The sequence below is a fragment of the Pisolithus orientalis genome (assembly GCF_024613125.1).
Source record: "Pisolithus orientalis strain OTSU chromosome Unknown F5J12scaffold_12, whole genome shotgun sequence".
Lineage (NCBI taxonomy): Eukaryota > Fungi > Basidiomycota > Agaricomycetes > Boletales > Pisolithaceae > Pisolithus > Pisolithus orientalis.
The window spans coordinates 523820-546156 of record NW_026260793.1 but is presented as its reverse complement, the minus strand read 5'-3'; the positions used below and the strand labels follow the sequence as shown (position 1 = coordinate 546156).

General features: G+C 51.3%; 12 protein-coding genes across 12 annotated transcripts; 8 read left to right on the top strand and 4 right to left on the bottom strand.

The window, feature by feature from the left end:
• The first annotated feature begins 5 nt into the window (after window positions 1-5).
• Window positions 6-1992, top strand: F5J12DRAFT_827497 (uncharacterized protein). The gene is made up of 3 exons (XM_051745564.1): window positions 6-423; window positions 537-655; window positions 713-1992. The coding sequence occupies exons 1-3, from the start codon at window positions 116-118 to the stop codon at window positions 1717-1719; spliced, it is 1434 nt and encodes a 477-aa protein (XP_051600539.1). The 5' UTR covers window positions 6-115; the 3' UTR covers window positions 1720-1992.
• On the bottom strand, window positions 1993-3925 carry F5J12DRAFT_827495 (uncharacterized protein). The gene is made up of 2 exons (XM_051745563.1): window positions 3711-3925; window positions 1993-3659 (listed from the first exon to the last, which is right to left on the bottom strand). Exons 1-2 carry the CDS (start codon window positions 3828-3830, stop codon window positions 2094-2096), a joined length of 1686 nt encoding a protein of 561 aa, XP_051600538.1. The 5' UTR covers window positions 3831-3925; the 3' UTR covers window positions 1993-2093.
• Window positions 3926-3941: 16 nt separating this feature from the next.
• On the top strand, window positions 3942-5629 carry F5J12DRAFT_827493 (uncharacterized protein). Its single transcript, XM_051745562.1, has 4 exons — window positions 3942-4399; window positions 4452-5127; window positions 5165-5235; window positions 5264-5629. The coding sequence occupies exons 1-4, from the start codon at window positions 4007-4009 to the stop codon at window positions 5432-5434; spliced, it is 1311 nt and encodes a 436-aa protein (XP_051600537.1). The 5' UTR covers window positions 3942-4006; the 3' UTR covers window positions 5435-5629.
• F5J12DRAFT_827490 (Rad51-domain-containing protein) lies at window positions 5630-7436 on the bottom strand. Its single transcript, XM_051745561.1, is given in 7 exon segments — window positions 5630-5850; window positions 5909-5952; window positions 5972-6034; window positions 6086-6215; window positions 6268-6568; window positions 6620-6730; window positions 6792-7436. 7 exon segments carry the CDS (start codon window positions 7003-7005, stop codon window positions 5721-5723), a joined length of 993 nt encoding a protein of 330 aa, XP_051600536.1. The 5' UTR covers window positions 7006-7436; the 3' UTR covers window positions 5630-5720.
• A 378-nt stretch (window positions 7437-7814) lies between these two features.
• F5J12DRAFT_827483 (ribosomal protein S9) lies at window positions 7815-8847 on the top strand. Its single transcript, XM_051745560.1, has 3 exons — window positions 7815-8090; window positions 8140-8519; window positions 8575-8847. The coding sequence occupies exons 1-3, from the start codon at window positions 8052-8054 to the stop codon at window positions 8582-8584; spliced, it is 429 nt and encodes a 142-aa protein (XP_051600535.1). The 5' UTR covers window positions 7815-8051; the 3' UTR covers window positions 8585-8847.
• A 53-nt stretch (window positions 8848-8900) lies between these two features.
• Window positions 8901-12012, top strand: F5J12DRAFT_69100 (uncharacterized protein). The gene is made up of 6 exons (XM_051740383.1): window positions 8901-9090; window positions 9148-9422; window positions 9474-10527; window positions 10582-11115; window positions 11169-11528; window positions 11584-12012. The coding sequence occupies exons 1-6, from the start codon at window positions 8950-8952 to the stop codon at window positions 11698-11700; spliced, it is 2481 nt and encodes an 826-aa protein (XP_051600534.1). The 5' UTR covers window positions 8901-8949; the 3' UTR covers window positions 11701-12012.
• On the bottom strand, window positions 11840-12430 carry F5J12DRAFT_905303 (uncharacterized protein; the record flags this gene model as incomplete). The annotated part of the gene is made up of 3 exons (XM_051748644.1): window positions 11840-12012; window positions 12064-12183; window positions 12238-12430. 3 exons carry the CDS (start codon window positions 12428-12430, stop codon window positions 11840-11842), a joined length of 486 nt encoding a protein of 161 aa, XP_051600533.1.
• A 275-nt stretch (window positions 12431-12705) lies between these two features.
• Window positions 12706-14463, top strand: F5J12DRAFT_892225 (WD40-repeat-containing domain protein; the record flags this gene model as incomplete). Its single annotated transcript, XM_051747557.1, has 8 exons — window positions 12706-12912; window positions 12966-13106; window positions 13163-13429; window positions 13478-13516; window positions 13574-13695; window positions 13758-13935; window positions 13988-14003; window positions 14057-14463. The coding sequence occupies 8 exons, from the start codon at window positions 12706-12708 to the stop codon at window positions 14461-14463; spliced, it is 1377 nt and encodes a 458-aa protein (XP_051600532.1).
• A 73-nt stretch (window positions 14464-14536) lies between these two features.
• On the bottom strand, window positions 14537-15428 carry F5J12DRAFT_720204 (nuclear movement protein nudC; the record flags this gene model as incomplete). The annotated part of the gene is made up of 7 exons (XM_051741224.1): window positions 14537-14599; window positions 14655-14696; window positions 14759-14776; window positions 14832-14853; window positions 14901-15045; window positions 15100-15294; window positions 15347-15428. The coding sequence occupies 7 exons, from the start codon at window positions 15426-15428 to the stop codon at window positions 14537-14539; spliced, it is 567 nt and encodes a 188-aa protein (XP_051600531.1).
• Window positions 15429-15431: 3 nt separating this feature from the next.
• On the top strand, window positions 15432-18175 carry F5J12DRAFT_827446 (PINIT domain-containing protein). Its single transcript, XM_051745559.1, has 10 exons — window positions 15432-15624; window positions 15675-15892; window positions 16006-16193; window positions 16244-16312; window positions 16361-16445; window positions 16496-16766; window positions 16815-16920; window positions 16973-17043; window positions 17104-17264; window positions 17312-18175. Exons 1-10 carry the CDS (start codon window positions 15592-15594, stop codon window positions 18096-18098), a joined length of 1989 nt encoding a protein of 662 aa, XP_051600530.1. The 5' UTR covers window positions 15432-15591; the 3' UTR covers window positions 18099-18175.
• Window positions 18176-18324: 149 nt separating this feature from the next.
• On the top strand, window positions 18325-19913 carry F5J12DRAFT_827439 (mitochondrial carrier). Its single transcript, XM_051745558.1, has 8 exons — window positions 18325-18424; window positions 18479-18507; window positions 18582-18629; window positions 18689-18839; window positions 18893-19213; window positions 19265-19376; window positions 19426-19792; window positions 19852-19913. Exons 1-7 carry the CDS (start codon window positions 18382-18384, stop codon window positions 19637-19639), a joined length of 918 nt encoding a protein of 305 aa, XP_051600529.1. The 5' UTR covers window positions 18325-18381; the 3' UTR covers window positions 19640-19792; window positions 19852-19913.
• On the top strand, window positions 19806-22329 carry F5J12DRAFT_69050 (P-loop containing nucleoside triphosphate hydrolase protein). The gene is made up of 11 exons (XM_051740373.1): window positions 19806-20194; window positions 20245-20355; window positions 20409-20606; window positions 20657-20817; window positions 20869-21048; window positions 21105-21193; window positions 21240-21381; window positions 21436-21708; window positions 21763-21949; window positions 21993-22158; window positions 22209-22329. The coding sequence occupies exons 1-11, from the start codon at window positions 19893-19895 to the stop codon at window positions 22311-22313; spliced, it is 1914 nt and encodes a 637-aa protein (XP_051600528.1). The 5' UTR covers window positions 19806-19892; the 3' UTR covers window positions 22314-22329.
• The last annotated feature ends 8 nt before the right edge of the window (window positions 22330-22337 follow it).

The window sequence follows — 22337 nt, the reverse complement described above, 5'->3', positions numbered from 1 at the left end:
GCTTCGGGCGACATGCACGGTTGAAGACGGACGACATCCAAACGAGTTGTGTTGTGCTGGTTTGGTGACACTCTTGCCCGTACTCTGGTGCCGTTGTTTGCGTGGGAAGAAGACGATGTCAAGACAGCCAGTTCCATCCGGAAACAAGCCGTCAAAAGTTGTCCATCCACCTCACAGGTCCCGCCACAGGTCCTACTCTGACCCTTTCTCTGACCCAATCTACCCCGCCTCAAAGCCCGTCCCCCGTCTCCCTCCAGATCCCCCCCAGAAACACCCCCACTACAACCCCAAAGTCCTTCCTCCCCAAAAGCCCACCCATCACCGCGATCACATGGCAGACGCCCTCAGGGACACAGTCCAATACCGCCAATATTCTGATCAACCATCCCGCTCAAGGACAGGAAGAAGTCAGACTGTCGTTCCGTATGTCCTACTGTCCTTTTTTTTCTCATCTCCTCTCAAGCCCTTCCTCCCCTAGCAGTTCGTCCGCCAACGCTACCCGCCCCTCAGCTCGCGGCCGTCGCTCCCAATCACAGGATTCAGGCTCTTCGCGCTCCAAACATCATGGAAAAGCCCAAACCAAAGCCTCACGGCAAGAAAGGTTCGATACATGCCGATGTCATAGACAGACTCGATTTTACCGGCGTCGGTCCGAGTACGTATATCTTCTTGTCCACCTCGTTACCTCCCCACTAATGCATTACTTTGTCAGTGTTCCACCATGACGGCCCCTTCGATGCTTGTGCTCCTTCTCGCAATCGTCATCGTGCGAAGGCCCCTATGCTCGCTTGGGGCAGCAACCCTGCAGAGCAATATGCGTTGGCTTCCGGCGGCCCGTACCCATCCCCAGATGCTTATAACGGAGGGTTTACTCCCATCTTCGATGCCCCCAAGAAAAAGGTCGATGCAATCGCAGAAGCTTGGGGCATCCACGAACCCGAACCTTACGAAGAATTTTTCGCCGGTGGTGGTGCTACACGCCGCGACGGGGGGACACCCGCCAGTTCCATCTATGGTGGTCGTGAGGGCCAATTTTCTCGCAACGCTACTCCACAGCATTCCATAGGCCGACGCTCAAAGGACGGTCGTGATCTTCGCGAAGTGTACAGGGAATACCTAGACGATGACACGAGGCAGACGCAATCACGAGATAAAGATCGCTCCGATCGTCGTGCCAAGCGTGGTGTCCTGCCCCCACCACAACCCATCCTCGTACCAGAAGCGTACCATTCCGACGCCGAGGGTGGAATGATCTCCCCCTCCGGTCAGCCCAAGCGCACCAAATCACTTATGCAGCGCTTCCGCAAGTTACGGGAGAACCCGAATATCCCCGCGGATGGCCCAGCGGCTGACCCTCCCTCTCCTACCGGAAGAGACCCTCAAGGCACTACCCGCCCCACTCATCGTTCCCAAAACTCCTTCCTGGGACGGCTGGCACCGGGCAGCGGTGAGCGCAATGACCGCCGCGGGTATACGAATGAGAACACGTCGCCGCTCTCGGATGCATCTGAAGCATTCGTTTATGTCGATGATCCACGAAGAGAGAAGCGACTCCCTGCCACACCTCGTACACCTACTGCTAACCGCCCATCTTCTGGCGAGGATAGGTATGGTTACTTTGACGCTACCCCCGGTTCTCCAGGGAACGGGGGTGCCAATCTCGGCCGGAAGACCAGCCTTCTGAAGAAGGTCAAGGATGTCGTCAGGGGCCCGAAATGATGGATGTTTTCCCATCTTTCCTTTGTTTTGGTCGTATTTTCTTGTACCTTTTTCCTGTTCCAGGTCTGAATTTCGTCTTCTTTTTGCTTTGACCTTATCTTCCCCTGTCTTCTTCCTTTATTGAAGCTAACAACATGCTCTTTGTATCCATCTCGGTGTTCCATTATCTAGGCATACCCGTCTCCTTTGAGACGTATGTAGGTTAAAGATCGTGACAATTTATCCAGTACTGTATTACGTGCTCACTCTCTGTGAGCTGATGTTGAGAGCTTGCCTAAGAGCATGAAATGAAAGTTCGCGAACACCGGAGTGTTTAGTTGCATTGGTGCCTGTTCTACACACCTACTTCATTCATTTATAAATAGATGTGCTTGTCAAGTAATCCGGGTATTAAATCCCTCGCATTGTAGCGCGGCCTTGACATCCCTAATGCTAACTTCGTCTCGATGGAATATCCCGGCAGCCAAAGCTGATTCTACGTTCGTCTCCCTGAAGACGTCCACAAAGTGCTTCGTCGTGCCTGCGCCACTGCTCGCCACCACAGGTATGGTGACGGCACGCTTTATCATTCCAATCAAGTCGTGGTCGAAGCCGAGGCCTGTCCCGTCTCGGTCGATACTGTTTAGCAATATCTCCCCTGCCCCGAGCATCTCCGCGCCTCTGGCCAATTCTACAGCCGACACCGGCCGCGTTTCGCGACCTCCCGAAACGGTGCACTGGTACCACCATGCCTTGCCTCGTTCAGCCATTGGACCATCATCCTTCCCGAAAACTAGTTCGTCCTTGTAAGGTCCATCATAGGTGGATGGGTCGACATATACCCGCCGGGGGTCAACGGAAACGACAACAGCCTGCCTGCCATACATCTTTGATATTGTCTCTATTGCACTTGTACCGTCTCCGGACCCGGCAGCCCGTAGTTTCTCGACCGCATAAACAGCCTCGGACCCTATGCTGACTTTGTCAGCACCCACGCGGAAATAAGCACCTGCGACCTCGACGGCGGGACGTTTCGTGCCGTCAGGGTCAACAGCATCCTTGATTCCTCCGCCAATTGTGAGCGGGACGAAGACACGTTCCGCTGCGGCCCGGACGACGGCTAACATCGGCTGATCATGCAAGGGAGAGTTCCGGAACGAGGTGATGTTTAAGAGGCAGAGCTCATCTGCCCCTGATTCAAAGTATTTTGAAGCAAGTGCAACGGGCTTCCCAAGGTTTCGAACGGCGCCAGCGGCGTCGACTGTCGAGGAGTTGGGTGCAGCCTTTTCACGTACGTCATACTGATCTCCTTTGGTAACAACTAGGTCACCTTCATCGTTTGCACGGACATCCATGCAAGCGATAATTCGCTTCGTGAAGCCGTCTGCTGGCTTTGGGAGTCTGGGTACACGAGTCACAGTTGCAGTAGGGACGCGTCCAGCCAAAGACTGTTTTATCCAAGCATCCAGATTGGCCAGCCCTGCAGCTCCGGACTTTTCGGGATGAAACTGCGCTCCGAAGACATTCCCCTTTCGGACGGTCGATACAAAGACATCGTTCCCGTACTGTGTGGTTGAGTGGGCCCACTCTGCAGCCACGGGATTCCTTTCTGGGTCGTAAATAGCGCAATAAGAATGAACGAAATAATAGTGCGATGTTGCCGAGAGTCCTTCAGTGGACTGTGGATCTGATGAGGGGTCAAGGCATTCGATAGTGTTCCATCCCATGTGAGGGACCGCCTTGTCTGTATCATCAAAGCGAACGATATCACACGGTATGATGCCTAAGCCGCGCACGGACGGGGATTCGGCGGACGATGCGAATAGGACCTGCATGCCGATGCAAATACCGAAATACGGCTTTCCGGAGTTGATGTAGTCCAAGAGTGGATGCAGCAAGCCACGGGCTGTCAAACATTCTATTGCAGTATGGAATGCACCCTGCCCTGGGAAGATGAGAACCTATGAGAAATATGAGACGAGCCTGTGATAATGAGAGAGAAGCTTGCTCACGGTTGCCTTTTGGAAGTCCTCTGGAGTGGATATCCACGAAAACGGATAGCCTAGCCGTTTTATCGAGTTAGCGAGGCTCTGGACATTGCCCGCGCCATGGTCGAGAAGGAAGAGGGTCATAGGGAAAGGATGCCAATCCACTTGTCGTTTGGCATATTAACCCGGCTCGTTCGGAGTCAATCAATCAATGTCTCTTTCCTTATCGGGAATGCCAAATTGATTTCGGACGAAGGTTGCGTGCTCGTTCGTCAATAGCAGTCAGACAGACCCGGTTACATAAAAGCATAGCGACAGCTATGAACCACCTTGTATACTTCCAAACGCCCACCATGGCACCCCAGCCCATCGCCATCCCCCAAAAGTCTCCTCGAGTCGTCGCTACGTCGATTTCTCCTCCTACCCAGACCCTGCACGACAGGCTAAGGCACAGGGAGTCTCATGCATCCTTCGGGGTAATTCGCCAGCCCAAAGTTTTGCATCCAGTCGACAACGAGGGCTTGAGACTCCTCCTCCTGGAAAATATTAGCCAAGAGGCTGTTTCGTATCTCCGGGCACAGGGGTTCACAGTAGACCATTATACCAAAGCATTGTCAGAGGACGAACTCGTGGAAAAAATCCCACATTATCATGCTATTGGCATCCGCAGCAAGACGAGAATCACCGAGCGTGTAATCAAGGCTGCGTCAAAGGTATGCCCGTACAACCATTTGGAAAAATCCCTCCTGACCGTACCTTTCTCAGTTACTTGTCATTGGCTGCTTCTGCATCGGTACCAACCAGGTCGACCTCGCCACTGCGGCAAAGGCTGGCATTCCGGTCTTCAACTCGCCATTCTCGAATTCCCGCTCCGTTGCGGAATTGGTCATTGCCGAGATCATCGCTTTGTCCCGGCAGCTGTTCCAACGTTCGTTTGAACTGCGGGCAGGTATCTGGAACAAGCAATCCAAGGGTTGCTGGGAAGTTCGTGGGAAGACCCTTGGGATTGTGGGCTATGGCCATATTGGTTCTCAGCTGTCTGTCCTTGCAGAGGCCCTTGGGATGCGTGTCATCTTCTACGACGTGATCAATTTGATGCCTCTCGGGTCAGCTCGACAGGTCGACCCTCTTCAAGCGCTTCTCGCCGAAGCCGACTTCGTGACACTCCACGTACCGGAACTGCCGGAGACTGTTAACATGATCTCGAAAACGGAGCTCGAGCAGATGAAGGAGGGATCATATCTTATCAACAACGCGCGCGGGCGCGTGGTGGACATTCCAGCCTTAATAGAGGCCCTACAGTCAAAACATCTCGCAGGTGCTGCACTAGATGTATTCCCGGCCGAACCGGCGTCCAATGGTGCGACTTTCGACGACAGCATTAATTCTTGGTCTAGTACTCTCCGCAGCCTCCCGAACGTCATACTTAGTCCTCACATCGGTGGCTCGACAGAAGAAGCTCAGCGGAATGATCGGAGAAGAGGTTTCCCAAGCGTTGGCACGGTATCTGAACTATGGTTCAACCGTAGGAGCTGTCAACTTCCCGGAGGTTGACCTTCGCTGCTATAACCGCTGAGCAAGGCGACCACGTCCGTGTTTGTCACGTACACAACAACCAACCCGGTGTGCTGCGGCAGGTCAATGACATTTTATCACCATACAATGTGGAGAAGCAGTACTCGGATTCCAAGGGCGACGTGGCATACCTCCTCGCTGACATAGCCGATGTCAGTCCGACGGACTGTTAATAAATTGAGGGAGCAGATCAGTAAGACTCGCGCAAACATCCTAACGCGTTTGTTGGCGTAGCGATAAAGCGCATGGTTCCCTGTGTAGCGTTATTTTATGTATATTCATAGCCTTAACGGCTCAATCACCACTCAACTGGTTGTACTCCATTCCTTGACGAGATTTATCTTCGCTACGCTTTTTGCAATATGAGTACATTCATCGTGGAACTTACAGGAAAACAGTGCTAGTGCGAAGGCAGGGCATCGATCATATCTACGAGACAAATGGAATAATCAAGAGTCGTCACGATTCCTCTTCGGGGTCTCCGATACCACTAGGAAGAATAGCAAATTGTGTCTCCATCTCAGGAAGGCACGGTGAATCATATATTTTACATATTCGCGTGTTTCCGCGGCCTTTCTTAAGCTGCAAGCTGGATGAAGAGAATTAATATGCGAGCTTTATTTCGCCTACATGTTGAAAGGACCGACCGTGTAGTAGTGGCATGGGCCATTATATTCCCGCCTATGGGTTTCTTCTCGTTTGCAGCATACTGGGCCAGCAGATGCGTCCGGGTTAGACATGACCTGATTCGTCACGACAACAGCGACGCCAAACTGCTGAAGTTCTCAGAGAGTCCCACTCAAGCAATAACCACGGATTCGTACCTCGTCCGCCAAACGCTGAAGAGTGCGTAGGAACTTTCCCAGGTGATTCTGACGGGCAGATAGCTCGCTCCGGCCACTAAAATCTGTTCGGTATAAAGCAGTGCACGAATCCACGATGAGGAGGCAAAACCTAGTCGCCATCATCAACTTGCGACCCCAACGCACGTGCAATGGTTCTGTACCTCGACTCTGCCATGAGAGCACTCGCACTTATTAACAGGCTATTTTGGTGGTCTGCGTTGTAGGCTCGCGCATATGCAACGTTATCAAGAACTTCCTCCCCATTGAGGCCATACCTCTCTGCAACGGCAAGTAGTCGGGCAGGCCGGAAGGTGCCCTCGGTATCGATATACAAGCATTTGCCTTCCCCGCCACCCATACTAACGGGTAGTTGACACGTCACCGAGAGCGTGTGGCACAACTGAGACTTTCCGGTTCTAAATTCGCCAAACAATTCTGTGATGGCACCTGTCTCCATGCCACCTACATGCGCTCACTATCACGAGTTGACGGGGGGAATGCGCCAACACTCACCTCCTAGCAATGCGTCGAGTTGCTTCGAACCAGTAGTGATGTGAACAAGCTCAGAGCGGCGCGCATGAACTTCCGTAGCACTCTGAAATCCAAGGGGAACAATTTTATGTGCTAAACAGATGAGGAGTTATTCACGGACGCCGTGCCAGAGGTGTATTTGCAAGATCCCGACCTTCGGTAAGGATCTTGTCGGCCTTGGCTTCTGAGATGCCTTTGATGGCGAGTAAGTTCTTCTTTGGTGTGAATGCTACGGCTTCAACAGTATTGAGGCCAGCGTCTGCAAGTTTCTTGATATCGTTAGCGTGTATGCCGGCTTCTTCCAGTTTTGAAACCAGAAGTGGGCCAGACATAGAGTACTCTTGTTGGGGATCTTCTGTCTGAGACATGGTTAAGCAAAGAAAGCGGCGAAGGAGGTCGGATAGCTTAAACTTGAGCTTGAGGACTGATAGCGGACCTCGGCCTTAGACCGACCCGATGAGTCAAGGCAGCAGCCGCGTGCGCACCATTGCGTGGGACGCGTTCATCACGTGGACGTGCAGCCCACCACATGGACCGTCGTATTAATTGAGTTACAGAGAGACGATGTCTCTCGTTGATGCAGATGGGCCCCCACCGCCTGTATCCTCCTCTCTGCGTGCAACGATGGTTAGATCAAGTCTAAAGATAATGCAGGTCTGTCGCTCCTATCGCTCCCGACTCCCTGTGTCGTGGGGTGATCCAAGAACATGCATACTAATGGGTCGAAGCACTCGAGGCAAAGACAGGACACTGTCAGATAAGGTTTGGAGCGTGAGTAAGCACGCCGACTCGGACAGGTACAGAAAGGGACGGCGACTAGGGCAGCGCTACGAAGGAAAAGTGAACCTGGTAGAAATACAGATTGGTAGCCGAAATGCGAGAAACGACAAAACTGGGCCCCCTTGAAAGGCGAAAAACTCAAGACGCTGAGAAGACTAAAAGTACATGGACGAGGACCGATAGACCGGATAGCTGATAATGATAGGATGAAGAAAATTGACTGTAGTCCATGTGCGTGTACTCCAGTACTATCATTCAGCGAGCTGCCTGTGAATACTAGTGCTGTATTACTCCCACTGCCTGAGTATCTGTAATCAATCAATCGGCCGCTGGTTGACCCATATATGGTCGTGGGAAAATTGACTGAACTCCATCCTAAGGCGACACACACCAAGTACCCGCCATCCCGACTCTCTTCAAGGTTTACTGAGGGTAAGTGTGGTCTACGGAAGTGTCCAAGTTGTTTCTTTGAGTTCCTGGAAGGGGAGGCATGATGATTTTGGTTGGATTTGATGGGAACGAGCTGGATGCGTCTGTGTGGACTTGGATGACCCATGAAAGCTTCTGGTGACCCAAAACTAATCTGTCACGATTCTAGTCGAACTCGCTCGACCATTTCGTTTTCATCCGCAAAATGTCAACCAAAGCTGTCCAGACGTTCGGTAAAAAGAAGGCACGTTCGATATTCGACATGCGTCCGATATGCAATAACTCTTTCTTAGACCGCAACTGCGGTAGCCCATGCTAAGGAGGGCCGTGGACTCATCCGCATTAACGGCTCACCCATCAACCTCGTCCGACCAGAGATCCTCCGCTTCAAGATATATGAACCTGTTCTTGTTGTTGGCGAGGAGTCTTTCTCACTTCTGGACATCCGCGTCCGCGTAAAGGGAGGAGGTCACACCTCGCAGATTTATGCTATCCGCCAAGCGATTGCAAAAGCCGTCGTTGCTTACTACTCCAAATACGTCGACGCTTACAGCGCGATGGAGTTGAAGAAGAAGTTGATCGCGTATGACCGGACGCTCCTCATTGCGGATCCTAGACGGATGGAACCCAAGAAGTTTGGCGGTCACGGTGCACGCGCTCGCAGACAAAAGAGGTATGCGTGTGCAATGCTTCGATTTCTCCGCTCCACTGATAACGATGCCTTGCAGCTACCGGTGAAGAGTGTTGGATATTTTCTTTGCGTTGCTATGTTACACTGCCACTCTTGTTATGCCGTACATACGATAAAAACCTTTATGGCTATGCATCCTTCTGGAGAAAGGCTTCCTCTGGCTTGGAGCATGTAAACTGCCGCTACGTTGGCGAGCTGTATCGAATTTGAGTTCGGGTTTGACTCGCTACACTACTTGAATAGCTCAAGTATTCTACGTCAAAGTATGCACAGCATGCATGAGAAAAACATGCCCGAGCATCGATTGCGGAACAATATAGCACGCCAACCATGCATGTCACGTGACGATGGAGATGTGTCATGTAGGCGTCATGCTGTTAACCGGCTGGCTCATGTTCAAGGCAGTAGTTGCATGGAACTTTCAGTACCATTGTCGCAAGATTCTGGCGGTCAGCCAAACCCAATTTTCGTAGATGCGCATGGAAACGCTTGCAAGGTGAACGTGCAAGCGGTTGAACTCGAAGGTCGTCCGAGGCTGGTGCGAACCCTGAAGGTCAGCCCACTTTGCTATGGTGCACGCAGCTCATTAAAACCACCCATTTTAACGTAGAGTGCGGGTGCCACAGTCATCAGTAATACAAAAGACGCAGATATCATACTTGTTGACCCTTCGACAGAATGTGGACGACGTCTTATTCGAATGTGGGGAAAGGATCTCTCAAAAGTCGTTCTTCACCGCGAGTGGGTCAAACTATCCATAAGCAATGGTCACCCATTACTTCAAGCGGACGGGTGGGGCGGTATGCGGGCTGTGGATGATGGACTACCTGTCAGGATAGACGGTGTCACTGTGGACGAGGAACCGGTAGAAGACCTGATTAGCAAGTCAGTGACTAGTTACTTCCTTGCCGCACGTCGCTGATCTGTTGGACCAAGAAGTCCATTGCCTACACCAAGAATCACACCTGTCGACTCCTCGATGCCGAGCCCTGAAGTTACAAACTTGCCCCCACGCACCACTGCTGGGGCTTGGCAGTCGTCCACGTCTTGTGCAGCAACAGCCCCACCATCCGTAACTACATATACCAGCCCTTCGGCATTAGAAGTCCCTCCTTCGAGTCAAGATCAGTCTCCTTTCTCACTATACCAAACGCAGACTGGCGCATCCTTCCCATTTGTAACCGCTCAGACGCAACCCCATGTATCACCGATACCAAACTCTTACGGCTCTCTCATCCCACCCCCTTCCGCATTTCAGCAGGCCATGACACTTTCTGCACCGTCATTTTACACCGCGTTCATGACGATGTTGGAGGTTGTGGCCCGCAGTGGGGCTACCGCCAACCAGGCTCCTCGCTGGGGCGGAGATACGCCTGAATCTCAAATGTACTCTAACATCCTCCGACCAACACATCCTTCTCAGCCAACTCTAAGCACTCCGTCGTTTCCACTTTCCTCTCAGCCAACTTCAGGTGTCCCATTGTTTCCACCTTCTCACTCCCAGATCGCAGCCGAGCATACAGTTACCAATGGGTCCGAAGTCTTGCCATCGCATGATCACAGTGCAAATGATGATGAGCATAGCTCCTCCCTAGGTATGGATGTGACCAATAGCCATCCTCCGTTCGTTCGAGATGCCCCCCTTCATTTATCGCCTCGTCAATTGTCCACCGAGCCCCCTTCATCACATGTGTCTCGCAAGCACGCTGCGACCATCAAGGCGGCCCTACCTCCCCCATCGATAACCAAGAGAAGAAGAATGGCTGCCGCGCCCTTGAACTCTGATGAAGCTGAGCCCCACACCGACGCGTCGCCGAATTTACAGGACACTCCTGTGCAACCATCCTATCCCTCCACTCCCCCGGAACCTGCAAGAATTGTTATAGATCGCAGAAATCCTTGTGAAACTTTCTCATCTGGAGGGGAATCCGTGAACTTCTATGTTCAAGTTGACCTTCATAGACGCCATAATGTAGTTTCAAATATTAAGGTACATATTCTTCCACGTGATGGGGTAGGCTGGTAGCTTATTCTCTCCGATTAGAAACACAAAGGCAGGATTGTCAACAACATTCCTGATGCCGACTACGTCATCGCCTCCACTCGGGCGAAGTCGTACGATTGGGTGCTCAAGGAAGCTACTTCCCTCGGGAAGATTCCTATACAGAGTGCTTTCGTAACTGACTGTATAGATGAAAACGCTATCCTGGATGAAACACCTTACGCCCTGGAAGCTGAAACGAGTATCCGCTATGTTAGGCGCGGCCGACCTGGAGCCTTTTCCGAAGTCAAATGGGAGAAGTCAGCCGACAAGTCTAATAAAAAACCTAGGGCTTCGGTAGTCAAAACAGAAAAGCTGGACAGTCCATCGAAGATACTGCTGGAAGATGATGATTTACAACAACGTTCTACGCGTGGGAAGACTCCGCCGCCGCCAGGAACTTGCCAACGTATGTCCGGGGGGAAATACTACTTTACAGCGGAGGAGAATGAGTACTTTTGTCAGTTTGCGCAATACCATCTTGGTTGGGATCCGTCAATGCCCACCCATGCACTGATACAGAGGTTGTGCGAAAAGGTACGCGTATGGTCATACAAGGGGAGTTGGTTATTGACGCATACCTTTTGCAGATGCCTCACCACACTAGTGCCTCATGGCAAAACCATATTTCCCAAAAACTTAAGACCAAACTGGAACATATTCGAAAGAGGGCAAGCATCGCTAAGCGCAAGGGCACAACAGACGATGATCAGCCTCGTTCTTTCGAAGGTACCAGTGGTAATCGTGTGCCTTCTGACGCCGTGCCGTATAAGAGACGTAGGATGAGTTCAAGCCCCTCGATGATCACCCAGGATGATCCGTTGCCGCCAACGGTGGACTCAGACCAAGATCCAGAGAAGGATGACTTTGATAATATATGCTCCTTCTTTGCTTTGGGTGGAGGAGATGATGACGATGACGAGCGTGTTTGGCAAGCGCTGGCAGGACAAGTGAGTTAAAGTTTCTCTCAAAACTTGAAACTTGCTTTACGAAGTTCTATCACAGCGACCCTGTAAAACAGCCAAATCCTGGCCTGAATATTATGCAGCGCACAAAGAGGCGGTCTATGCTCGTATCGAGGAGCTTATGGCTGGACTGGCTGCGAGAAGGGACAACTCGTGATCTTACCCACAGATCATAACGCGACACCGTGCATTTTGCTGTTACAAACGCAACGCGAGTTATTGTAGAACACGCCTCTCACTAATTGTTAATTTTGGGTCGAGTATAAATGTACTTTCCAAGTATAAGTATAGCTGGTTCACTCAGACGGGGGGTTACGCTGGAGGGAGATTGGTAGAGATTTGAAGAACCGTTTCTGTTTTTCCTCCCTAACTTGCTTGCGTTCACCAGCGAGCTGCCCAGCATAGTCGAAGGTACCCATAGCAGCGCCGGCCACGGCGCAAGAGCCAAGAGCCATCGGAAGGGAACGTGCTGCCGCCAATGTTAGAGAAGTAAATTGGGTAGAATGTGAAGTGACCGTACTCCGTATACCCGCCAAAAAGCCAGCAGCACAACCACCAACGACTCCATTGAAAGCATCGTCCTTCTGCCGCTCGTTGGCCACGGTTGCCTCTGTGAATGCAAATATGGTACCCATTGCAGCTTCGCAAGGTAATAAGCATGGGTGAGAGAAGAAATGGCGGAAAGGATGCTCACTGAACATGCCGATGGTTCCCCCAGTCCGGGTGAGGACACCCAGTGCACCAGCCTTGTGAGATGACAGAGCGTTCTGCAGAACGCTGACAAGTGCACCGACAGCGGCTGCCTGGTATGCTACCGTGGTTGCATTACGAATCGGGGATTTGGGTTCATAGAAATTATCTGCAGGACTTGATGGTACATCTGCCATCGAGGGTATCGTTTAGCGACGTTGACTGACTGCAGTCAGAAGGTATCGAATGCAGGAGCAAGTCGCAGGTTTGTTCCCGACTTCCCTTTTCTGGTCATCGACACCAAGTTGTCTGTCACTAGCCATGCAGACACGGACACACCAAGCATCTAGTAAATCATACAGTCCAAACATGAGGCTCAACAGCACTGTGGACGTTCGTGCTACTCCAGGTCACCTAACCTCGTCTTACTCTGGACCATCTTCAGCTCCAGTTTCTTGGTACATGTCACTCGATGGCATTATTCCCCTGGGACTATCAATCCCTGGAGAGCTTGTGGTCCGGAGACATGAACAAACCCGATATACGCGAAGGCTGGAAGTTGATGATCGACCACTTTCTTGGAGCTATCGTCGTCGGTGGTACAAACGCATTGGCTGTCTTCACTTCAAGGGGTTCTCCAGGGGGGTTTTGTTTACGGATCTCCGATGATAAAACCCCTGTTCGCATTTCGCGACACGTCGGTCTTCACCTACTTATGACTCCGGTCAACAGGGCGAGCTCCGTGCTGTTGCATGGGCTCTATCGAACGAGAAACCCTTGGAACCTTTGATCGTCTGTTCGAGGGGAAGCATGCTTTATGTACTCAACGCGAAAAACAAGCAAATAATTGGCCAGTTGAGAGGGCATGGTGGCGTAAGATGTCCTACGTGACGAGATGTACCTTGCCCCAGGCTGACGAAAAGAACCAGGAAATCACATCGATTGTCGTGCATCCGTCCTTCCCTTACCTTGTCTGCACTTGCTCGAGAGACTTCTCTGCAAGGATATATGATCTTACTATGCCTCCACGGGACAAACCCAACAACCCTCATTGGCCTCCCTCCACAGCACCCAGCCTTGGTGGAGCGCCACATGGCTTTCAATCCAGCGAACCTGAAGGGATTGGAATTGGCCGCTGCCTAGTCGTCTTGTGCGGAGGGCCGTCTGGGGGTCATGAAGCCGCCGTTCTTGGTGCGGTACGTAGCGTGGGGCCACGGTTGGGCGCGCTCTTATTTTACTTATAGGCATTTCATCCTACACATCCACTGATTGCAACTTGCGGAGTGCGTCTTCGTGGTTGGGGTTAATGTTTGAATCTCTTACACTGCCCTTTCCCATAGATGGACAGAGCAGTCAAGATATGGAGATTGCCTCGGATGTCTTTTGACCACATGGCTCGCGAGGATAAGGCTCTGTTCAGTTCGACACGAATACACAAGGCTAGAATCTTATCGGTGAACTGGTAGGTGCCTTGCGTATTCACTGACCCCCTTTTGACGGTCAATAAATTAATGGTTGTATCAGGCTGGGGCTGGATGTACTCGCTACGTCTAGCGCGCCGGCTCTTATGCGCCGTAACGGTGATCAGAATGACTTGTATTACGAGGACGGTACAATTGGGATATGGCGCTGGCTCGGTTTCGATCGTTTTTTTCCTGCAACTCGGCCAAAGCCGTCCAAAGTTATGCGAGGTTGTGCTTCGGTTAGTATAATCACGGCCTTCAGCTTCGTTTGTTCATTCACGCCTCGCGCAGGACTATCAAGAGAGTTGTAAGCCCATCTACGCGTCTACATGAAGCTCTCTCAAGTGATTCGTGCTGTAGCATCTTTCAAGCTTTTATCGGTGGTCCCGATCTCGCAATCTACAAGGCATTTACACATTGCCCAGGCACACACTAATGACTATGTGATCGTCGTCACACTTCCAGACCGCGTGTGCCTCCATAACGTCAGCGACTTCGAGCCCCGAGCACCACCCAGTTTCCCCCTAGACCAAGATTTAGTCACAAGCTTGAGCAGTAAGTTACACCTGGACGACGATGGCGATGAAGATGTACCGGTCGTTCTTACAACGAATGTCGAGAAACCGCTTCTGAAGGGGACGGAGATCACAGTGCCGAACGTTACAGACAATCTACAAGCCAGCGTTCTGGGGTTCTACGGACTACTGCTTGGTATATTAGACAACAAGGGACGCGTGTGGGTTTGGACAGACACAACACAGGCTTGAATTGTTATAATTGTGTATATCTTACACGCATTCTCCGGACTGCAGTTTCCAAAATGTTTATCAAGAACTCTTCCTAAGAGATCTTGGCTTTCGAGAAGTCCAACTCTGGGTGAGCAGCCTGGAATTTCTTGAGGGCCTAATCACGTCACGGTATGATTATTGTTCCACGCCCGAGCAATACTGAAACGCACCTCCATCTTCTTGAGTTCGTCAGAGGTTGGCTTTCCCAGATGCTATAAACACAAAGACCGGGTAAAGAAGCGCGAAAGGAAAGGATCTATATTTATACACATACCCTTTGCTGGTTGTCAAACTTGAGGATGGTGTGCGTCAGAATAATTGCGGAGTAGTGAGAAACGGGAATTCACCATCATCTTCTCGACCAAACCCCTGCAACAAAATCAGTATCACATTACGCGCATCGGGCTCATTCCTACCTAGTTTCTCCATCCAAGTCGCTTAATTTGCTGTTCTCGGGCTGAATCTTGCGGGTGTCGATCTTGGGGTGATGTTGGAGGACGTTCTCCCACCACTCCTGTTTGTTGACTTTCTCGAGATGAATAAGCACCGATTGCTGATCTTCTGAAATGTAATAAGTACGGCAGGGGCGGGGGAGCAGGTCAGTGTTGTATCTACCCAAGGTCCAGGTACTTTCTTCAACCTTGATCTCCTTGCACAAATCGCCTGCAATAATGGGTTCCTTTCCCTTGAGACCTACGCTAAGCTTTGTCTTTTGTATAGCTACTAGAAGGTCTCTTCCACGTGTTCCCTTGGGCACGGGAACGGTGATATCGACTTCGCCGAGCTCTTGAGCCCATCTGTACGGCAGGGCTGTCCATCTGCGTCAGATGGCGCGGCCTGTCGTGTGTGACAGTAACCATACCTGCCTGTTCTTTTTGTTCGCGTTCCCTGTCAGCCCTGTCGCGGGCCTCCTGCTCTTTGTTGTCGTACTCGTCGTCAGACATGATCAAGAAGGCGATTAGATATCCACGTGATCACCCCCGGAGGGGCTCGTCTTTGTTTACACATGTGTACAGTCTTTCGTAGTTCAGTCACAAGCCAATGGAGGGCTGCCGCCTTGAACTCAGCCTTCTGCCTTGTCGCATTCAAGGTCACCGCAGATGATAAATGGCTGCCAACGATAGCTGGGCTGATTTCGAAGTAAGTCGCGTGTGACGTCATGCCCTTTGCGTTGGTTAATCCTCTTCCAGAACTTACGCCATACCGTGAAACATAATACTGTCGATAAACTGAAGCAAGTCTTGACCGGCTTCAATGAGCAGTGCAACACGTCGTTCCACAAGTCAGGAAAGAAACAGGATCTGATAGATAGAATCGTTCTCCAGATGGATTCTTGGCGTCAAGCCAATAACGTCGATAAATGGACAAAGGCGCAAGCAGTTTTAAGTCAGGTCCGCAATACAGGAGTGTACGTCTGTTCTCTTCTGGTATCCCCCCTCCACCATCGTGGTGTCCCCTGCGGTCATATTTTCTGGGGAAATACGATTATCCGTGTCGTTGATCACGTTTTGCCGTTCACAGTTATTCCCAAAGTCGAGTCGTCGGAGCATCTGGACAGCAACCTTCTCAGCCAATGACCAATCCTTCTTATGGGGTCACAACCATCGGTGGTGGGTTCACTAACCAAATGGGCCGTTACGACCCGTATGCGCCCCCTCGTGTTCCTCCGCCTCCAATTGGCGCCTCTTCCTCATCTATGTCCAAACATGGTAAGATTCTCACTTGACTTCCTCCAGATCTTTCCTCGAACATTCCCCAGTGATCAACTTCAAGATTTCGCCCTTCTTTCGGATTGAACGACCTATTTCTGCCATAGTAGAATGTCCAGGTCTGTGGTCTGTCAGGAACTTTCATTCGGGGCTAACCCTCCCTTAAGAGTCGACCAGTTCGACGGATCGAAAGCAACAGACGTTCTCGTTTACCTTGACCAGCGAACATGCTTCAAAACTTAGCCAAACTAGGTATGTTGGCGAAACCTCTTGGTTCGGCAATTCCTCAAGACAGACGACAGTCCCAAATACCAGCTACGATTGTACTGTACGACTTCAACGTTCTACACTCCTAACCATATGGGACTTCGGGTACCTGGTCCGTGTCCGATTGAATTTCCACCTACCTGCGAAGTGCGCGTGAATGGCGCGGTGTTGAATGCGAACCTGAAAGGTATGAAGAAGAAACCTGGTACCGCCCAACCTGCGGACATAAGCAAATCAGTGCGGCCGACGGGCCAGAACCGCATCGAAATGGTGTACGTGAATAGTCAACAGCCCGTCCAGCCAAAGGTTAGTTGTCGATCGAGTACGACGAAGTCCAGAATTAACTGAGCGCAGAAATATTACCTGATGGTGTTCTTGGTCGAGGTTACGACGGTAGCACAATTAGTCGACAGGTTGAGGAAGGGCAAATATCGGAGCTGCGAAGACATTATGGCACCCAGTAGGTTTGACGACATGGTGATAATCTATTTCCCCGTTAATTCCTTCTGTAGTGAGAACCAGGGCCACAATTGACGACGACGATATTGTTGCAGGGCCGCAAAAAATGTCACTGAGATGTCCGGTAGGCGTTAATTCTTGTTGCTCCTTTCGTCACCGCTGAGCAGGATTTTCTTATGGTTAGCTGACTCACATGCGCGTTGAAACGCCGTGTAGATCGGCGCTTTGCGTCCATTCGCGGTGTTTTGACGCCACGTCGTGGTTTTCCTGCATGGAACAAACTCCAACGTGGCTTTGCCCTGTTTGCGACAAGGTTGTCAATCCTGACGATCTCATCATTGACGGGTCCGTTTGGATGCCAGCCATGTCGACTTCAACTGATGAAGTGTTAGGTACTTTGACCAGATCCTGCGAGAGACGCCAGAAGACATAGAAGAAGTTATAGTTGAGAACGACGGGCAATGGCACACCAATGACAACAGATATGCTTCTGTCGCGTGGCGCGCTGCCCACCCGTGCACCGCTCCTTGTGATCCCTCACCGCCGCGTCCATCGACGCCAGGTTCAGATGGGGAGGCAGAAGCTAAGGGGCAGATAAAGGATGTAGAGATTTTGGTGTTGGACTCGGATGATGAAGATGAAGGACGAGTGAAGAGGGAGTTATCCGAGTCTCACAACCCCTTGGCCAAGCTAGCATCGCCTCGCGCTCCACCGGCAGCGATTCGACATTCTCGTCGTGATGACGTGATAGACTTGACTGCAGATTCTGATGAGGAACAATTGCAGCTTGCGCCATGCGCGGGTGAGAAGCGCAAGGCGACGCCTGGCACTCAGTCACCAACCGAGCAAATATGGAAAAAGTCGCGGTTAGAATCTGTCGTTCCCCACGCGCATTCGAATCCTGGTACAGCACAGGTTTCACCAGCGTCGCCGACTACGGCGACGTTACCGCGACCGCTTCCTTATGGGGGGTCTAGTGCTGTCTCGTACCCGGGGCCGACGTTACCGCCACTACGTCTTCCGTCCGGGACGTATGTTCCTCAGACAGCGCCAGTGTTTAGACCTCCGATAGCTCCCGTTGCACCCCCTCGCGACAACCCGCGTAGTGCCTATGACCACACAGGCAATTATTTCACCGCTCGGCCTGGTAGCTCTACATCGCGATCTGTATGGCCCTAATCACCGTATTACACCGTCAGTACATAGTCGCCTAGTTTATGTGGACGTTTTTAATACACCGCATGCCTTTTCCGAACAACAGAAGGCATTGCATTTCTGTTGCGACGCTAAAACCATCGGAGAAAAAGCCGCACCGCTACATCAAGAGCGTGGGAATATCACGGTTCCGGAAAATTCCGCTCGCCGTCAAAAACGCGCCAAATTTTCGACCATTGCTTTCATCCTTAGACTTCCATCTTCCACCACTCAGTCTTTTCGTGGTCCACCCGTCCTAAAAAAAAACATGGCTGAAGCTAAGAGGGTCAAGACTCCCCAGGAGTTCATCAGTACGCTTCAGTCTCGTCGTCGTGGGACCGTGTTCATGTTTTGTCTTTGCATAGCTGACTTTCTGATGGGCGGTGTCTCAGCTGTTAGCACTCCACCTTTCTGTGGTCGTCACGCTTTTACTGACGTACTTGTAGGCCGTCGCAAAGACTTCAGCAGCACCCTATTGAACGCATCAAGCTTCTAGTCCAAAATCAGGATGAGATGGTATGTTTGCAAGCGTATTCGTTGTCCCACCGCCCCAAAACTTGGATTTTCCTCTGTAGATCAAACAAGGTCGTCTTGCCACCCCCTACAAGGGTGTCACCGATGCATTCGCTCGGACGTACAAGGAGGAGGGTCTCGTCTCCTTGTGGAGAGGTAACACTGCCAACGTTATCCGATACTTCCCGACACAGGCCTTGAACTTCGCCTTCAGTGCGTCTCCCACTTCTGTTGCGGGACTTCCCTTTCTTACACACCTAATATAGAGGACTACTTCAAATCCTTGTTCGGGTTCAAGAAGTCTGAAGGGTACTGGAAATGGTTTGCTGGCAACGTTGCATCTGGTGGTGCTGCTGGTGCTTCGTCACTTCTCTTTGTTTACTCCTTGGACTACGCCCGTACTCGTCTTGCCAACGATGCCAAGTCAGTGAAAGGTGGTGGACAGCGCCAGTTCAATGGTCTCGTTGATGTCTACAAGAAGACACTTGCATCTGATGGTATCGCCGGCCTCTACCGTGGCTTCGTTCCATCAGTTGTCGGTATCATCGTCTATCGTGGTCTCTACTTCGGTGTCTACGACTCGTTGAGTACGTTTTTTTGACTTACTGACGCTGGACATGCCTGATTAGCTCTTGCAGAGCCCGTCGTCCTTGTGGGTGCTCTTGAAGGCTCATTCTTGGCATCCTTCTTCCTTGGTTGGGGTGTCACTATTGGTGCTGGTCTTGCGTCGTATCCTCTTGACACCATTCGGTACGTGCTTTGTGCAGTGGATCACTACTTGCTGCTAACTATGGGACAGTCGTCGTATGATGATGACTTCGGGTGCTGGTGTTCACTACAAGTCCATGTTTGACGCTGGTTCGCAAATCATCCAAAAGGAGGGTGTGAAGTCACTATTCAAGGGTGCTGGTGCCAATATTCTCCGTGGTGTCGCTGGTGCTGGTGTGCTTTCGCTCTACGACAAGCTCCAGCAGGTGATGTTCGGCAAGGTCTACTCCGGTGGCTCTGGCTGAGCATTTGTGGTCCCCTCTCCATTTTATATCTCCATAGAATGTCTTATTCCCTTAATCTCTGGTATTGGCTGTCGAGTATGGACAGTTCATGCTGCATGCGTACACTACTATACCGAATGCATGACTTACTGGCCAAACCCCGTAAACTGAGTGACCTCAGAGCAACCAAACTGTGAGCGACAAGGTGGGTACACTGGCAAGCTATGGTACTTACGACCGATCGTTGGGGGCGCGTCGATCGTGACATCCATATATGATTAGGTTGCGGCCCTACCAGGAGGCTTGCTTGGAGGCATGTCGGGCTGCACTCGCAGCTGGTAGGCGTCGCATTGGCGTGTCGTTGCCCACTGGCGCTGGGAAGACGACGGTGTTCCTCACTCTCCTCTCACGAATTGCCCCGCCAGAACAGTCCCCCTCCGCCGCCAAGTCCCTCATCATTGTCAACAGCATCGAGCTCGCTCGCCAGGCAGCTGTCCAGGCAGCACGTTTGTTCCCCGATTGGCGAGTAGAAATTGAACAGGGTGCCAAACACAGAGCATCGGGATTGGCAGACGTGTAGGCCTTGAGACCGTGCACACCGATACCCACCACTCAAATTATCCCAGCACCGTCGCGACCATTCAGACACTCCTCCAGCCGCAGCGGTTAGAAAAGTTTCGACCGGAAACTCTCAAGGCCATCGTCGTCGACGAAGCCCACCATGCCGCTGCCCTCTCGTAATACCGTTGTCCTGCTCACATAATAGATATTGACCACCGTCCTCTAACAGTTATCGTCGGATATTGTCCCATTTTGACATGGCCATCAAGAACCCTGGGGGAACGTTCCCGAAGTCTATTCCGCCACACCCAATCCCGGTCATTGGCTTTTCAGCTACATTCAGTCGCCACGACGGACTTGCTCTCGGCTCGGTTTTTCAAGAGATTGTGTATCACCATGACTTCCTGCAGATGATCAAGGAACAGTGGTATGTCTGGCTCAATTCCGAGCGTAAAGTATGCTCAGTCGATGTACTAGGCTCTGCGACGTCAGGTTCACCACCGTACATGCGAACATCGACTTGCGAGATGTAACTATCAACACGAAGACTGGTGACTTTAATGCATCTAGTCTCGCCCATGTGGTCAGCACAGACACAGTCAACAACCTGGTCGTGCGAGTATGGATGGATCGTGCAGGTCTGTCATACACGTGTCGTATCCTATGTATGTATTAACTTGGGAAAACAGGGGACCGCAAATCCACCCTAGTTTTCTGCGTTAACCGTGATCACGTTCGGCGCCTAACACAGACCTTTCGAGATTTCGGGATTGAAGCTCATTACGTCCATGCAGGCACGCCGCCCCAAGAGCGACAAGCCTTGATCACAGATTTCAAAGCTGGCCTATACCCTGTCCTCATTAATTGTGGTTTGTCAAGTTGTTTACCTTTCCTCCAGGGGGCTTATTGGCACCATGCCAAATAGCAATCCTCACAGAGGGCGCGGATATCCCTAACATAGATTGCGTGGTCATCGCACGTCCGACTCGTTCACGGAATCTCTTTGCTCAGATGGTGTGTTTGATGTTTGTTCCAAGCACGCGATGCATTGAGTCTGCAGATCGGCAGAGGTTTGAGACAATCTCCCACGACTGGCAAAGTCGATTGTCGCATCATTGACTTCATCGATACCAGGAACCGTATCCCAGGGGTGTTCTCAACACCGACGTTGTTTGGTCTCGACCCTGCAGAAGTCATAGATGGTGAGCCTTTTTTCCCTTCGAAGTTCTTCTGTTTTGACCTAGCATCCGGACCAGATAAAAGTCTCAGTGAATTGGAAGCTAGCACCAAATCCTCCAGTACCAGCGATGCCATCATCGAATCGAGCAGTATCAACACCGAGCTACCTGATCCAAAGTCTGTAACTTATATCGACTACGAGGATCCTTTTGCATTTGTGGACAATTTCTCTGGGGCGCCCCACGTCTTGAAATTGACTTCCAATGCGTGGGTAGGGTGTGGAGGTGATGTCTACGTCCTGGAATGTCTCGGCAGGGGATACGTACGCATAGAACCTTTCGTCGCAGAAGGTAAAAACTATTTGCGTGTGCTGCTCTATTTTGTTTTCTCTACTTGTTTTATAGGGGACCCTGCTCGATATCGAGCAACGTTCACGGAGGCGACTATGGATGGATCCTCTGCAAGAGCTATGAAGCTATCACCATACATGCGAAAGAGGGTCATCATGACATCGGATTCTCTGAGTAACATTTTCAAGGGTTGTGACACGTACGTAGCCCGGAAAGTGCTACCGGGCGGTCAGAGTATCAGGTAACGCACTTAGCTCCATATCCTTCTGTCTCTCATTCCGTAGTCTGCTTCGGACCGCGCCATGGCGCAAGGCGCCCGCATCACCGAGTCAGAAGACAGTAATCCTCAAGAGATGGGGGAAATGTCGCGATGATACCATACAAAAACTCGAAACTCTCTCTAAAGGGGAGGCAGCAAATATAATCACCAGATTACGCCACGGTGCTCAGGTGCCGGTTTTCAATCCTGATCCGGAAATTGATGTCTTACATTATCGTAGGCATACTATGAAAAGAAAGCTAAGGAGGCGCGCAAGCAGTCTCTCATCGCAGAGAAGGAGGACGAGCGGAAGAAGCGCGAGCTCGTTCGAGTGGGACCCCTCTGAGTACATTACACGTTTGGGAGATGT